Genomic DNA, 13,644 nt, shown 5'->3' with positions numbered 1-13,644 from the left:
TTCAACCTGTCTCATCAAACGCAATCTGTTTCGGAAATGACGCCCCACCTCTGATTTGGGTCTTAAGAATCCATTAATCCCGTTGGAAATAGAGCCAATCCATTTCCAGGGTCACATTGGTACTATTATAAAACTTATTTTAACTTTGTAGATATGAGTTAACCGCCACTATTGATTGTTGTAAAACTTGCTGTCTAAACTTAAATGGGAAAGACGAGAGGCAATGATTTACAGATGTGCTATGCATATCTGAGGAGACATGTTATGTATTTTATTTCGCAATTTAAAACACTTCCCAGATGTTTTAATATGTATGTGGCATGATTTTGTCAAAATATCACTTGGATCAGGAGTTATAGGGGTCGGCCATCTCATACAAACATGAAAGCTCTTAATCCCGCCCCCACACATATATATATATATATATTTTTTTTTTACTTTATTCTATTTATTTGAGCAATTGGGAAAAAATCAGCAAGAACTGAGCAGCAACTGACAACTGGCTGACTTCTTGCTTGTCCAATTGGAAGCAGAGGCCCGAGTGGAAAACGACGAGCATGTACCCCTCCCTATAAATGAAAACATTTGAAAGATTTTCGAGGCTGCTTTGTCTGTAGTCCCTTGCACTTCTTCACCAAGCCATCAAGTAAGTGGCGTTTATGAGAAGCGCACGCTGTTAAATCGCTAATTTGCATTCATCAACAGTCAATATACTCTAGCTCTGCTTACTTTACTTACTTACTGGCTAATTTAACCATATCCCGTTCACCCGCAAAAAGCTCTCACGCTCACGCACACACAGTGCCCGGAAAGATTATATTGCATCATCACTAAATCACTGAATTACACTTTATTAATGACATCACCCTTTTGCAAATTGTTTGGGGCATTCGACTGGATCTATTCGCGAGGACCCCGAAGTAGCAAACTGTTGGAGCTGGAGATGGGACTTGCTTCCAACTTTAAATCACAATCGAATGACACCAATCACTCAAGCTCACCTCTTCAAAGGCGAGGGCATAGCGGGAAAGCTACCATATGTTTGAGAAGTTTTTTTTTTCCTTAAATGCCAGTTTCTAACCCAAGAAATTAAAACAAGCCCTTTCACAAAACCACAATAGGTAATTTGCTGCTGGACATTTTCTGAAGCTGTAATTGCTTGTTTTTTTTTTGTATACATTCCAAAACAGTATTTTCAGGCCGCTAATCAGGGGTTACACGGCGCTCATCTTAACAACGCAAGGGCAGCAGTCATGCTAATTTCTGTGTGATTTCATTATTTACTTTTCCTAACAAATGTGTACAGCATCACAACACAGCCCCGAATGTGCAATCAAGAAGAACAGAGAGGAAAACGGCTTATTTACACACTGGGCGTGTATTTGAGCTTTTCCACTCTTCATTCTAAGGAAACCACAATTTGTGCCTTTGTGCTGGAAACCTTTCTTTTCAAATTGTTAAATTCTTGCAGTGGCGTAATATTGTCATTGTGGTGTTTTTGTTTGTGTTCACCTGGCACCGATTGTAGCGACAGTGTCTCTGCATGTTGCATGTAAAAGCAAATTTAACACGCAGTCTCTCCTTTCTCTTCTGTCACTCTCTTCCCTGTGGGGCAATCCATGCCAGTAATTATCACGTTTGTGACGGCTACTATAATACCGATTTGCCTGGGTAAGCTTTGACTTTACACCTCGGCTAATTATACACACGCGCACACACACACACACATGGTCATGGTCAAACCTACGAATGCTGCAATTGAATCATCAGCAACCGTATGCTATTTCATGACTGCTGAGCTTTTCAGGCCAACCCTTGCTGTGATCTAATTGTGCTTCTCTCTTCCTGCTTCTCATGCTAGCTATGAAGATAATAAACAGTTTATCAAGTAAGGACGCATTGACCGGAACTCCTCAATTCTCTTTCCTCCTCTGTCTATTTCTCTTTCCTGTTTCCAGTTGTTACCCGGTTATCCGTCCTCTCGCAGGCAGCAACCTTTAAACGAATCATTCTCTGTCCTTGTGAATGCTTCCTCTCACTATGTACATTGTGTCTGGTGTTGGATGTTTGTGGCTATTTGCCCTTTCTCCTTGAACTCTTTCCTAATCTGCCGGGAGTAACTTGTAGCGTTCGGACACAGATAGATGCCGTACCCTTGGATCGTACTGTTTGTTTTGATAAAACTTCACTGGCTGTGAAAAAGGTCAAAATGGGATTTATAAGCCCTACTTGTTTTGTCTTTGTTAGTTATCAGGGTTTTACATTTCTGTACCGTGTTTTTTTTTTTTTTTTGCAGAATGTTGTAGTGGGGTGCAGGAATTCTAATTTATTTTTCATTAACATTGCATTTTGGACAAAGTGGTGACAAAGTGACAGAACTACAAAAACAATGAAGTGATTGTTTTTCCCATTTTGTTAACAAGCCATAGCACAGGTCTGCACCTTACCGAATTCCATTGGCGTTAACTTGGACATGCATAACAGGATGGAGCAATGATATGCTTTGATTTGAATTTGTTAGTTAATTAAATGCAAAGTCATGTCAAGAATTTTCTTTCCAAAAATATTCTCTATGCCCCGTTCTGAGAGGTTATCTCGGCCCTCCTATTTTCTGTGCGTGATCATGTGATGTTCACAAGCCGAGCCCTTTCGAACTCTGTTGTCAAAATTGCCAACCCATGAGATGGATAAAAACAGGTGGATTTTCTTGCTGAATTAATATTTCACAAACGCAAAATTATTCATAATATCATGTTCAGACTAGTTGGTGCGCAGAGAATATATTCAAATAAAGATTCTTTCCTTTTTTTTCTTACTCTACTTCCCATTCAAAAGTTTTATTGAAGAGCTACATTGCATTGCGACTGAACAGGAAATCGGGAACAGATCTGAACAATACAAAGCATTACACTGAAACGAAGAGTAGAATGAAAAAAGTTGTCAACTTGTAATGTTTCAAGGAAACTGATATTTTTGGAGACAAAGTTAGAAAGTCAAGCCCGGCAATTTTTTTCTTCACTATAATTCAGTCATGGTGGAGGTCTGTGCTGGTCTGAGTGACATTCTAGTGTTATTGGTTTGCTCACATCTTCAGCTTTTACAGCTTTCCTGTACCCTTTCCGAGTGAGGCCCCCATGTATTGATTTGCCAGAGCCATGAAAGCTATTACATCGAGAATTGAATGTCTTCTTGCGTTTTTTTTTTGTTGTTGTTGTTGTTGACTTCCAGATCCTGGGTCATGGGGGCCTTTGCTCTCCTCTGTCTGCTCGGCCTGACGTGGTCCTTTGGTCTCTTCTTCATCAATGAGGCCTCCATTGTCATGGCGTACCTCTTCACCATATTTAACGCCTTCCAGGGGATGTTTATCTTCATTTTCCACTGTCTCCTCCAGAAAAAGGTACAGGAAATTTCATGTCATCCGGAAGGGCTCCGCAGAATGGATGGCAAGCCTTTGGAGCACTTCAACAAGATTTCTAGTGAGTCATGTCTGCCCGCTCCCGTAGGTCCGCAAAGAGTACAGCAAGTGCTTCCGTCACACGTACTGCTGTGGAAGGCTGCCAACTGAGAGCTCGCATGGCTCGACGAAGACTTCCACGACACGGACAAGCGCACGCTACTCCTCTGGTACCCAGGTAGATCGTCAGCCTTGCACAGGCAGATTGACTTGCTGCATAATCTGAATTTTCACAAGTTCCTTTCTTTTCTGCTGGCCCACTTAAGATGCTGCCACTTTTCTCACTAACGTCATGTGCATGTGAAATACAACTGCAATTTTTATTTGGTATTGTACCAAATTTCTCTTTGGGTCAAGCCATAATTACATGATTGCCTATGTGATTTTTGACTTGGCTCCGCAGCTTTCTGCATCAAAATGTAGATGGAAAAAATGGATGGGCATTTCATTAAATTTCCTTTATCCGTTGCTTATAATGAAGGATCAACGTAAAACACAGACGAGGTTTACATGCAGTCAATATTAAGGTCAAAATTTCGGAGTCATTCAGAATAACCCGTTTACATGTCGGACAGTGGTTCCCCCACATTTAAATAACCCGATTGGAACGGCGACGCACGGACAGCGTCATGATGCAATTTTACGTCATCTCCACTTGTTCTCTTGCTTCCTTCCTTTCTTTCTCCTCGCTCCAAAAGTGCGGTGTCATACTTACTCTAGCTTTCACCATGTTTTGTTAAACACTAATTGTGCAAATATTCGGGTTTTAAAAGGGTTATTGACTGCATGTAAACTTAGTCAACGAAAATATATTTTCTCACCCAAGATGGCTGAGAGATACATAGCGGAGAGGGAACATCATCTGGTGTCATATTTTAGGTAAATAGAGAATTAAATGAAAAAAAAATTCCATTGAAAAGGCGGAACATGCTCGCACGGCAATGGCAGTGTTATATTTAGCAAAAAAAGGGAGGTCTGTTTTGATGTACTGTAGCGCAGCTTCTTACAGCAGATTTTTCTTTCGGCCACAAATGTCTTTGTGCGTTTCCCAGTTACGGCCAATTAGTACTCCATGTGATTCACCAACAATCATTTGCCCATAATTGACCAACTTCAAAATGATTAGCGAATTAACTCTGCCCACATCTAACAGAAACACTTTCTTAATGTGTTCCAACAAGTGACAAATGCTTTCACTCAAAAACTCTGACAATGGAGACTGTGTCGCCGTAATTATAAAATGTGGGCGGAGGGAGATGGTACGCCTACTCCAATAAATGAAAGATGATCTGAGCAACAGTCATGTTTAAAGGCCTAATGACTGTCCCTTGTTGACCTGACAGAGTCGAATCAGGAGAATGTGGAATGACACCGTAAGAAAGCAATCTGAGTCCTCCTTTATCTCAGGTGACATCAACAGCACCTCCACCCTTAATCAAGGTCAGTTCACACCTCATTTCTCTCCACATCCCTCACACACACGCCTATGCACACATTTCATCACCCGCTTTAAAAATACTCCTCCACACGGTACCACGGCAATCGTAATAAATGGCTGCCGCTTGAAAAGATAGAGCATTGCGGTTAGAAAAAGGAAAAGAAATTATCTCAGCCTTCCGTCTAGTCTCCCTGTTATGTCCGCAAAGGATTACCAAAATCCGTCCTCAAATAATCTGGCCGATCGGTCTTAAAGTGGGGCGAGGATAAGACATTTCTTATTGAAGTGCTGGCTGTCCGAATAGCAAACACAGAGAACATGCATAGCGCATATGTAGACAAAACGAAAAATGGGCAAACTGGACGTTATTTTAAGAAAGAAGCCATTTGTTGCCTGGCATCTGAGGTGACCTCGGTTACTTTCAAAAGGTAAAGGGGGGGGACTGTCATTTATTATTTAGCTTGAGCGCAAATATGATGATGAGAAGATGATGTTCAACTCTGGCTGACCCGGAGCGCTTAGCGTGTTGCTCGGCTTTCTCCTGCCTCTTAAATGGCTTTTCGAGCATGTGAAGGAAAAGCGGACCTATTCCGAGGCGGTTAACAACCCACCCTGCTTCGATGCCAATTCCTGCACATCTCTGCCTTCGCTCTCTTTTTTCACTGTCACTTCCTACAAGGTAACTCACTGCACCTTCGGCTTCGAGGCACATTTTGACTCGCTCATACACCTCTAACAAAATAGAAGTAGAGCTTTTCTCCCCACAGTGTTGAGCCGTGAAGTTGTTAATGTAAAGGTTAGATATTGATCACTCCGGGGTGTAGAAACCCAGCTACCCCGGAGAGCCACTGCACTAAACGAGGGCTCTATCTCCTGGAAGCACTTCCTGTCATTAAAAGCATCCCTGAAGTCTTCCCAACAGAAAGACAGATGGCATTTAACACAGGTGATTAATGGCACTGGTGATGCCTTCATTCCCTGAAATACATTAGAAGCTGGTTAAAAAAAGAAATGGAAAGGAAGATGTGGTTTGGAGGAAAATGTAAAGTCCAAATGATTTTATAAATTAATGTCGACCAGGGATGGCCAACTTAAGTGCCGGCCCTCATAGGACTACTCAGTTCTTAACCAGATGTATAATAAAAATGTGATTTTAAAAAGGGACAAAATACGTTTAAAATTTGAGCTGTTAATTTATTTAATTTTTTATATAAAATTTTTCAAGATACACTAGCCTAACCCAAACACGAATTGTCACATGTTCTCTCTGAAGTAATTTGTTCGTTTTTTTAAGCCAAAATGAACTCACGTTTAATTAAAAAATTTATGAGGTTATGTGTATGCCCTGCATGTCACTCCAAATCCATAAAATCTCACATTGTAGTGTAGGCGATTATAAATCCAGTGTAAGCGCAACCAGGAAATGTGTCCACCTAGTGGTGATTGGTGAGATTACAACTTAAAACTACAGTCAACTCCTGCATATTTGCAGTACGTCATTTTTTCTTTTTTCTCAGTCTTTTTTCATACTTTGGATGTTTTAATGTTTTTTCCGTGATCCCCCCCCCCACCTTTCCCCATCTTGATAAACATGAAGGATTAGCGAGTGAAAATCTCAATGCTCAGGATTTATTTTCACTGTTCGAGTCATTATAAAATCCATTAACCCGGATGTAGCGTGAACAATTCAGATTATGGTCAATATAGAATGTTTCAAAGAACTGATAGAAGGGTGACACAGACTTTTGCATATTGTCTATTATACTATCTATTCACACTTTTGTTTAGTGGAGAAATTGTCTTTAATGCCAACATGGTAAAATGTCAAATGAATGTCTCTTCAGGGTTTACTATTTATTATTGGCCGACTTGGTGATGAATACTTTTTTAGAGTCCAGCGATATAGTAAAGTATGTGTTTTGTTTACATACATTTTAAAAGGTTACATTACACACACACTGGACAGGATTCTCATTCATATTAAACTGCAAAACAACTGACAACTCAGTTTTTTGCCATGGTGCCAGTATCATGTCCGTGCGATTGTGCACCAACTGCGTGTCCTCCCTGTCTTGTTATTAATATTCCACTCGCATTTCTATTCAGGTGCAGAATTTGAGTTATCTGTGTTATGTGTCAATTAGCAGAGTATTTCACTTGGCAAGAACACAAAACTATTGTCTTCAAGTCTTTTGCTTCTCACATTTTTTTTGGTTTGTTTTTTTCACTCGAATAATGACGCTCTGAACATGGCCTTCGTTTAGTAATTTCTCTGTTGGCTGAGTGCACATTCTCCTCTTCTGTCTTTCAACTCCAGGAATGACTGGGAATTATCTACTAACAAATCCTCTTCTTCGACCACAAGGCTCTAACAACCCTTATAACACCTTACTGGCTGAGACAGTTGTGTGTAACACTCCCACGGCTCCAGTGTTTAACTCTCCAGGTGTGCTTACTTATACTATCATCTACTTTTTTTTTCATTTTTTTTTTTTTTTTTTTACCTCCGCTCCCCCCCAAGTGTCTCGCTCTGCAATGTAGTGTTGACAGGCCAAACGAAAGGCAGGATGTTCTACAGTGTGGCATTGTCATACTTGTCCAATCTTTGTCTACCATCAATTTCTCAACCTAAACAAGCTGTATTGGTTGACTAGTGAGATTAGAATGTAAATTGCATGAGCAATATTGTTGTTTTGAGTGCTTTAATGGGAGATTTATTCTTAAAGCACATCAAATTTATGTCAACATTTATAAAAAATGCATTTAATACAAATGAGGATCACCCATGCATCAATACATTTTTTTTACAACCCGTTGGCATGCTGTGAAGACTGCAGTGCAGTTACAGTTAAGCCCAAAATTATTCATACACTGGCCATTTATTTACTTAATTTGTTGAAAGTGTACCTAATAACTGGGAATCGGCATAGGAACGTGCCAATAGTTTTCATTATTTATTTTTACAGTTTGATTAAAAAAAATAAAAGAAAACATCCTGTCCAAAATGTTTAATCGAGTCAATTATGTTCAAAATATTTCACCTCCTCAAAATTTCCAGGAATATTAATACTTTGAAAATGTAAAGAAAAATGAAAATAGGAAATGTTTTATTTTATTTTATTATCAATACTGTATTTGCAGGTAAACCTCTCAGTCTTTTTTACATTTTTTGGGGAAACCCATTCACAAATATAAAAATGGACTTGAACTTAAAAAATGTGGCCTATCTGGGCTTAACTGAATGTTTTCCCCACCATGTTGAATCTGAAATAGCATCTTTTGTGATGTTTCTGTGCTCTTCCCTTGTGCTTCCCTCTAGTGACCTACAGAGAGACAAGTATGGGAGTCAAACTTAACTTTGCCTATCAAATGTAAATTTTTTTCAGCATGCCTACTTAAAAAACAAAAACAAAACAAACATCCCATCCCTTCCCCACCACCGGCACTTTTACTCTTTACTTTAGGCCATTAACACACACTCAATGAGCAAGTGGTTCACAAAAAGTTTCAGGGAATTTGTTAGAAAGTAATGACAATATTTTAGAGGCATTATCATTTTCCCTATTTTCTGTCCGACGGTCACGGACAGCAGTGACAGAGTCCAGTTGAGCTCATCTGGCACCTTTTTCAATCACTTTTTTCCTGTGGTAAACACCCGCCTGCCATGGCAGCAGCTGTTTGGTTTCCGCTTAATATCTCTCCTTCTTGCTTTCTCCCTGATAATCGGTGGAGCATCTCTGCTTTTAACATGCCAAACTTGATCCCTTTTTTTTTTTTTTTTTGCATTCTACAGCAAATTTGCAGTAAAAGCGCTCCCCCATTAGTCTTCCTGCTAATGTTGACATCTGATTTAGTGTGAGGAGTCACATTGGCCTTTATCTCCTCTCTTTATCATTGAATAACTAATATTTATCTTTTTTTTTGGTGCGGCTTTGCCTGACCTCCGTGCTTTGAGGCATTCCTAACATGACTGCGTCTGACCTCTGCAGTGCTTGTGTTATTTCTCAGCTGCTCTGCCAGTGACTGGTGTCTCACTGGGAACTGTCACTGTGACGAATGCCAAATGCTGGACTGTTGGCAACCTTTGACCTAACCCAGCTATGGGCGCTTAAGCTGCCAAGTTCCGGATAGAATGTATACCTAATTGGCGAAATACATCAGAGTAAAGCTATTTAATAGCTTTTAGTAAAAGTACAGTTATGTGCAGAATAGCAGTGTGTTTGAAAAAAAAAAAGAGTGATCAAAATCATTAAACAGATTTGTTTTCCAGGCATTTCGCAAATGAGTTGGAAATGATGCATGTTGGATTCCTGGAGAAAATTTTATATATATAAATATACAAAAATATATATAATAATAAAAAATAAAAATAAAAAATATATATATATATATATATATATATATAATAAAATTTATATATATATTTATAAATATAAATATATAAATATATATATATAAAAAAATATATATACATATATATTTATATTTATATATATATATTTATATATATATATATATATTTTATTATATATATATATATATATATATATATATATATATATATATTTTCTTTTTATTATTATATATATATTTTTTTTTTTCACACGCACACCTACTCAAACACTACTACTAACTGGTATTCCGGCCCAAGATAAACATTTCACAATTCATTTGTTTATTGATTCTGTAAAAAAATAAAAAATAAAATACACGTTTTGTCAAGCCTCAAATTCTCTATTGTATTAATGTCCGGGGATTTGTCAACCCACAATTTGGCCTGGTATCATAGTATTACAACATTCATAACTTGGGTTTTCTGATGTTATGCTATTATTAGGTGATTGAGCGTTATTCGCCTTTTTAGACACACTGCTATTATTCTAAATTCAACTGTACTTTGAAATTTGGTTTGTATTTCTGAACCTTTGCTCTTGCTATGTTGCAGTTCAAACCTTATTTATTTAATTTTTGGTTGCTCTTTTGAGTGATTTTTCATCATGTTACAATAAATCATTTTACTTTCTTTTGTACATCAGCTGCTCTTAGACCAGATAGGCTGAGCAGGCAGACATGAAGTGAGTCTTTTCACCTGCTGTGTGTGGTGATGGTGGAGTGCTGCTTGTGGGCTCCCCGTGTAGTGAGAACAAAGATGGCTGTCTCATGTTTACACATGACTACTTTCCCTTTCTCGTCATTCCTCCCCGTCTTTGTGCTTTTACTCTCGCCCTGCACCTCCAACCTATTTGGTGTAATGTAGCCTTGCCCGTCTGTAGACCTCCACTCTGCCCGGTGTGTCGTGATGGTGGTTACCGTTCCGTTGGTTTTCTTAATGTTGTTTGGGATCCCCCTATCATTGACTCTTTGTGGCATACTAATACACACAAAGCTGACTATGAAGTAATTACAGTTGAAAGAAAGTTCAAAAGTTGAAAAAAAAAATCTCAAAATGCATGCAAAGCATTGTGCCAAACTAACAAATGTATGGCATGGCTTAATAACTACATGCATCCTAAACAGCATTAAATATTGTATTCAGGAGTAGCGTGTTATTAAGTTGTAAAATAACGGAAAGCCATTTGTCTTTTCTTTGCAGGGCACTCACTGAACAATGTGGTGAGGGATACAAGTGCAATGGATACTCTACCGCTAAATGGTAACTTTAACAACAGCTACTCACTCCGCAGTGCGGACTTCGGCGACAGTGTACAGGTGGTCGACTGCGGACTCAGTCTGGACGACGCTGCCTTCGAGAAAATGATCATCTCTGAGCTTGTACACAACAACCTGCGTGCCTGTAACAAAAGCCACCAACAGCAACAACAGCACCCCCCCAATTTGCATCACGCTCCCCATCACCATCATCATCCTCAGCAGCAGCAGCCGCCTCCGCCGCCACTGCAGTACCACCACCACCACATGGCGGAGCGGGCTCCACCCAAGGTGACGGCGGCGGGCGGCAGCAGCAGCGAAGACGACGCCATCGTCGCTGACGCTTCTTCTTTGGTGCACATGGGCGAAGCGGTGGGCCTCGAGCTGCACCATCAGCACGAGCTGGAGGCCCCGCTCATCCCACAGCGAACTCACTCGCTTCTGTATGCCCCTGAGAAGAAGGTGAGGCTTGACGGGGGAGTGGAAACCCTTGTAGGCCAGCTGACACCCGATAACAACGACCAGGAAAATTTGCAGTCTCCAAACAGAGACTCCCTGTACACTAGCATGCCGAACCTGAGGGACTCTCCTTATCCAGAGAGCAGTCCGGAAGTTGTGGAGGACTTGTCCCCATCCAAGACGAGCGAAAATGAGGACGTTTACTACAAGAGCATGCCTAATTTAGGAGCCGGCCACCAGCTGCAGGCCTATTACCAGATAGGTAAAGGGACGAGTGATGGTTACATTATCCCCATCACTAAAGACGGCTGCATACCGGAGGGCGATGTACGGGAAGGACAGATGCAGCTTGTCACAAGCCTTTAAATGTATTAAGATGAACAGCCAAACCTTCTCCTGACCATTTTCAGCCGTGAACATTTAGTGGACAAATGAGTGAAGGAAGTACAAGGGGTGTCATTTGAACTAGCCAGTGAGCACACTTTTTTTTTTTTTTTTTTTTTCCCAAACAGGTCACCCTTCCGCTCTTTTCAGCAATTGCTGTGCAACGTTTTAATAAAAGTGTACATAAAATACAGAGTCACATTTTCATTTTTAGAGATAAGCCAATTATGTATTTAAATGTGCTGCTGCTGTCAAAAATGTACGGTACCATAATAGAAATACAAAAGGACAAAAAAAACAAAAAAAAAAAAAACAAAGATCCATTACTTGATCCCTTGGAAAAGCATTTAAAAAGGTTGTACATACACTTCCTAGCATCCTGTGTTTTGTTTAGTTTTTTTTTTGTTTTTTTTTTTATTGTGAACAACACTCATGGACCAGAACATTAACCCTAGCCTGTACAGACTTGTTTTCCCCCCACAGAGGAATATATATGGTCATGGTCATCCTTTATCCCCATGCCGTTTCGATTGTATGACCACTAGCAATCAAGCCCCTGGCCTTATATTTTCTCAACTGTACATTGAAACTGTAGTCAAGAATAATGGCTATAAATATATATTTTGTTGTATTGCTGGTGTAAAATACAGATTCTTGGAAAACCGTAATTATGAAGAAACTGTTTAACGACAAAATTTAACATTTGAGAGACTATTGTCTAGAAGTTATACATAGTGGCTTCAACCGTTGATTTATGGTAGTTGAGTTTGAACGTTAAAGACATATGTAAAGAAAGTATACATAAAAAAAATACATGGATGCTTTATCACATTTCCCACCAGTGAACAGTGTTTATACTGTCTGGATTTCATTGACATCACCCACTTAAATGTGTTGATTTGATTTTTGCCAGAGTGGCGTTACTTTATGCATAAGTACAGTACATATTTTAACTGTTTTGACAAAGTGATGGGGCAGTTTGAAAATGCTTTTTTTTTTTGTTCTTAATCATTAATTTACTTTCACTGCCTTAAACAGTTTATTTATTGAATCTTTCTTTTTTTAAATAAATGGGAAATATTCCCAGCACTGGTATACATACTGTACTGTAGCTCAAGATTTTGTGTAAACATTACAACGGGCTATCCACTCTAAAGACTGATGTAAAGTTCAACACTTGTTTGACAACTACAATAAATGTGAGTTTTTTTGTCAAATGCCATGTTGCTTATTAATGGTGAATTTGCTATGACGGGACATCAGATCACATTGAGCATTTTTTTTATATATATATATATATATATATATAATGGCTGCACGCTTTGCGAGAGCTCGTTTCACGTTTGTCAGAGACGCCAAATCTGTTCATGTTATTCAAAGATGAGAAACTCAGGTAGGAAAATTGCTATGTAAACGGTTCTTTGTGGTTGTAACATAAATAAAGGTTCAATGACTCTTGATTTACAGTATTCCCTTAAGTATATTTTTCAATGAGCCCTACTTTTGGCACAGTGTAGCAGCACTACACAAATCTTGTTGGATTTTGGCTTTATTAGGATGTGGGAGTCATCCACCGAGCTCACAACTGGTCAATGTTACACTTGGCTGCACTTACAGAAAAATATTATAAAAGATATGTCCAAGTAAGACACATATTTGCTCTAATTGTCCGGTGCAGCGGGTGCTCAAACTTAGTCCCTACCCGTGTTACACCTCAGGTAATGCTAATTTACGAAGAACAGCAATGTAACACCAGTTGAGGCGAAGTGACAAGATCTCAGCGGGTGAGCTGGAAATTGCACTGATTACCATTTGGCATTGAAGTAAACGACTCAGACCTTTGAAAAAAATAATGCACTCTTTGTGAGAGGCACACAACATGACAGTGAGTGGGCTACTGTTTTGACTCAAACTACAATTATGTGGCATTTAAAAAGTGGAGCAACTGACAAAAGTTTTAGACATAATTATACATAGGTAGGCAATTGGCCAAAAAAAAAACTCAAGGGGGAAAAAATGTGGGCATTTGATGGATGAGCATTCTGGTTTTGTTCTGACAGGCTGTCTTTTCCGTGATGGTCCCACGTGTCAGTCATTACAGCAGCACCACGGAATGAATGTATGTGACGCTCAGTCTCGCTTCGCATGAGAGGGAAATTTAGGAATGGTTATAGAATTTTAGGATTTTTTTTTCTTTCCTGGATCTACCGATGTTTTACAGTATGTCAAGCCTCAAATGCTTACTGTCGTTTCAGTCCCA

General features: G+C 39.3%; 1 protein-coding gene across 18 annotated transcripts in view; it reads left to right on the top strand.

Moving 5' to 3' along the window:
- adgrl2a (adhesion G protein-coupled receptor L2a) overlaps nucleotides 1-12,601 on the top strand; it is a 113,475-nt gene extending 100,874 nt beyond the window's left edge. For 3 of the 18 annotated variants that reach the window (XM_088312503.1, XM_088312501.1, XM_088312519.1), the window contains 8 exons: nucleotides 1,627-1,671; nucleotides 1,862-1,888; nucleotides 3,229-3,397; nucleotides 3,504-3,632; nucleotides 4,798-4,894; nucleotides 7,210-7,338; nucleotides 8,212-8,229; nucleotides 10,486-12,601. In XM_088312503.1, coding sequence (XP_088168629.1) covers nucleotides 1,627-1,671; nucleotides 1,862-1,888; nucleotides 3,229-3,397; nucleotides 3,504-3,632; nucleotides 4,798-4,894; nucleotides 7,210-7,338; nucleotides 8,212-8,229; nucleotides 10,486-11,366 — 1,495 coding nt within the window. In that variant the 3' untranslated portion in view covers nucleotides 11,367-12,601. Of the gene's footprint in view, nucleotides 1-1,626; nucleotides 1,672-1,861; nucleotides 1,889-3,228; nucleotides 3,398-3,503; nucleotides 3,633-4,797; nucleotides 4,895-7,209; nucleotides 7,339-8,211; nucleotides 8,264-9,928; nucleotides 9,968-10,485 lie in introns of all 18 variants that reach the window. The other 15 variants (XM_088312506.1, XM_088312505.1, XM_088312509.1 and 12 more) reach the window with 13 other exon arrangements.
- Nucleotides 12,602-13,644: the final 1,043 nt, after the last annotated feature.

Source organism: Idiotropiscis lumnitzeri, chromosome 13 (assembly GCF_059441095.1).
Source record: "Idiotropiscis lumnitzeri isolate Australia: NSW breed Sydney's pygmy pipehorse chromosome 13, RoL_Ilum_1.0, whole genome shotgun sequence".
Taxonomy (NCBI): Eukaryota; Metazoa; Chordata; class Actinopteri; order Syngnathiformes; family Syngnathidae; genus Idiotropiscis; species Idiotropiscis lumnitzeri.
Note: the sequence above shows the minus strand (reverse complement) of the source record. Positions and strands in the feature narration are given on the sequence as shown.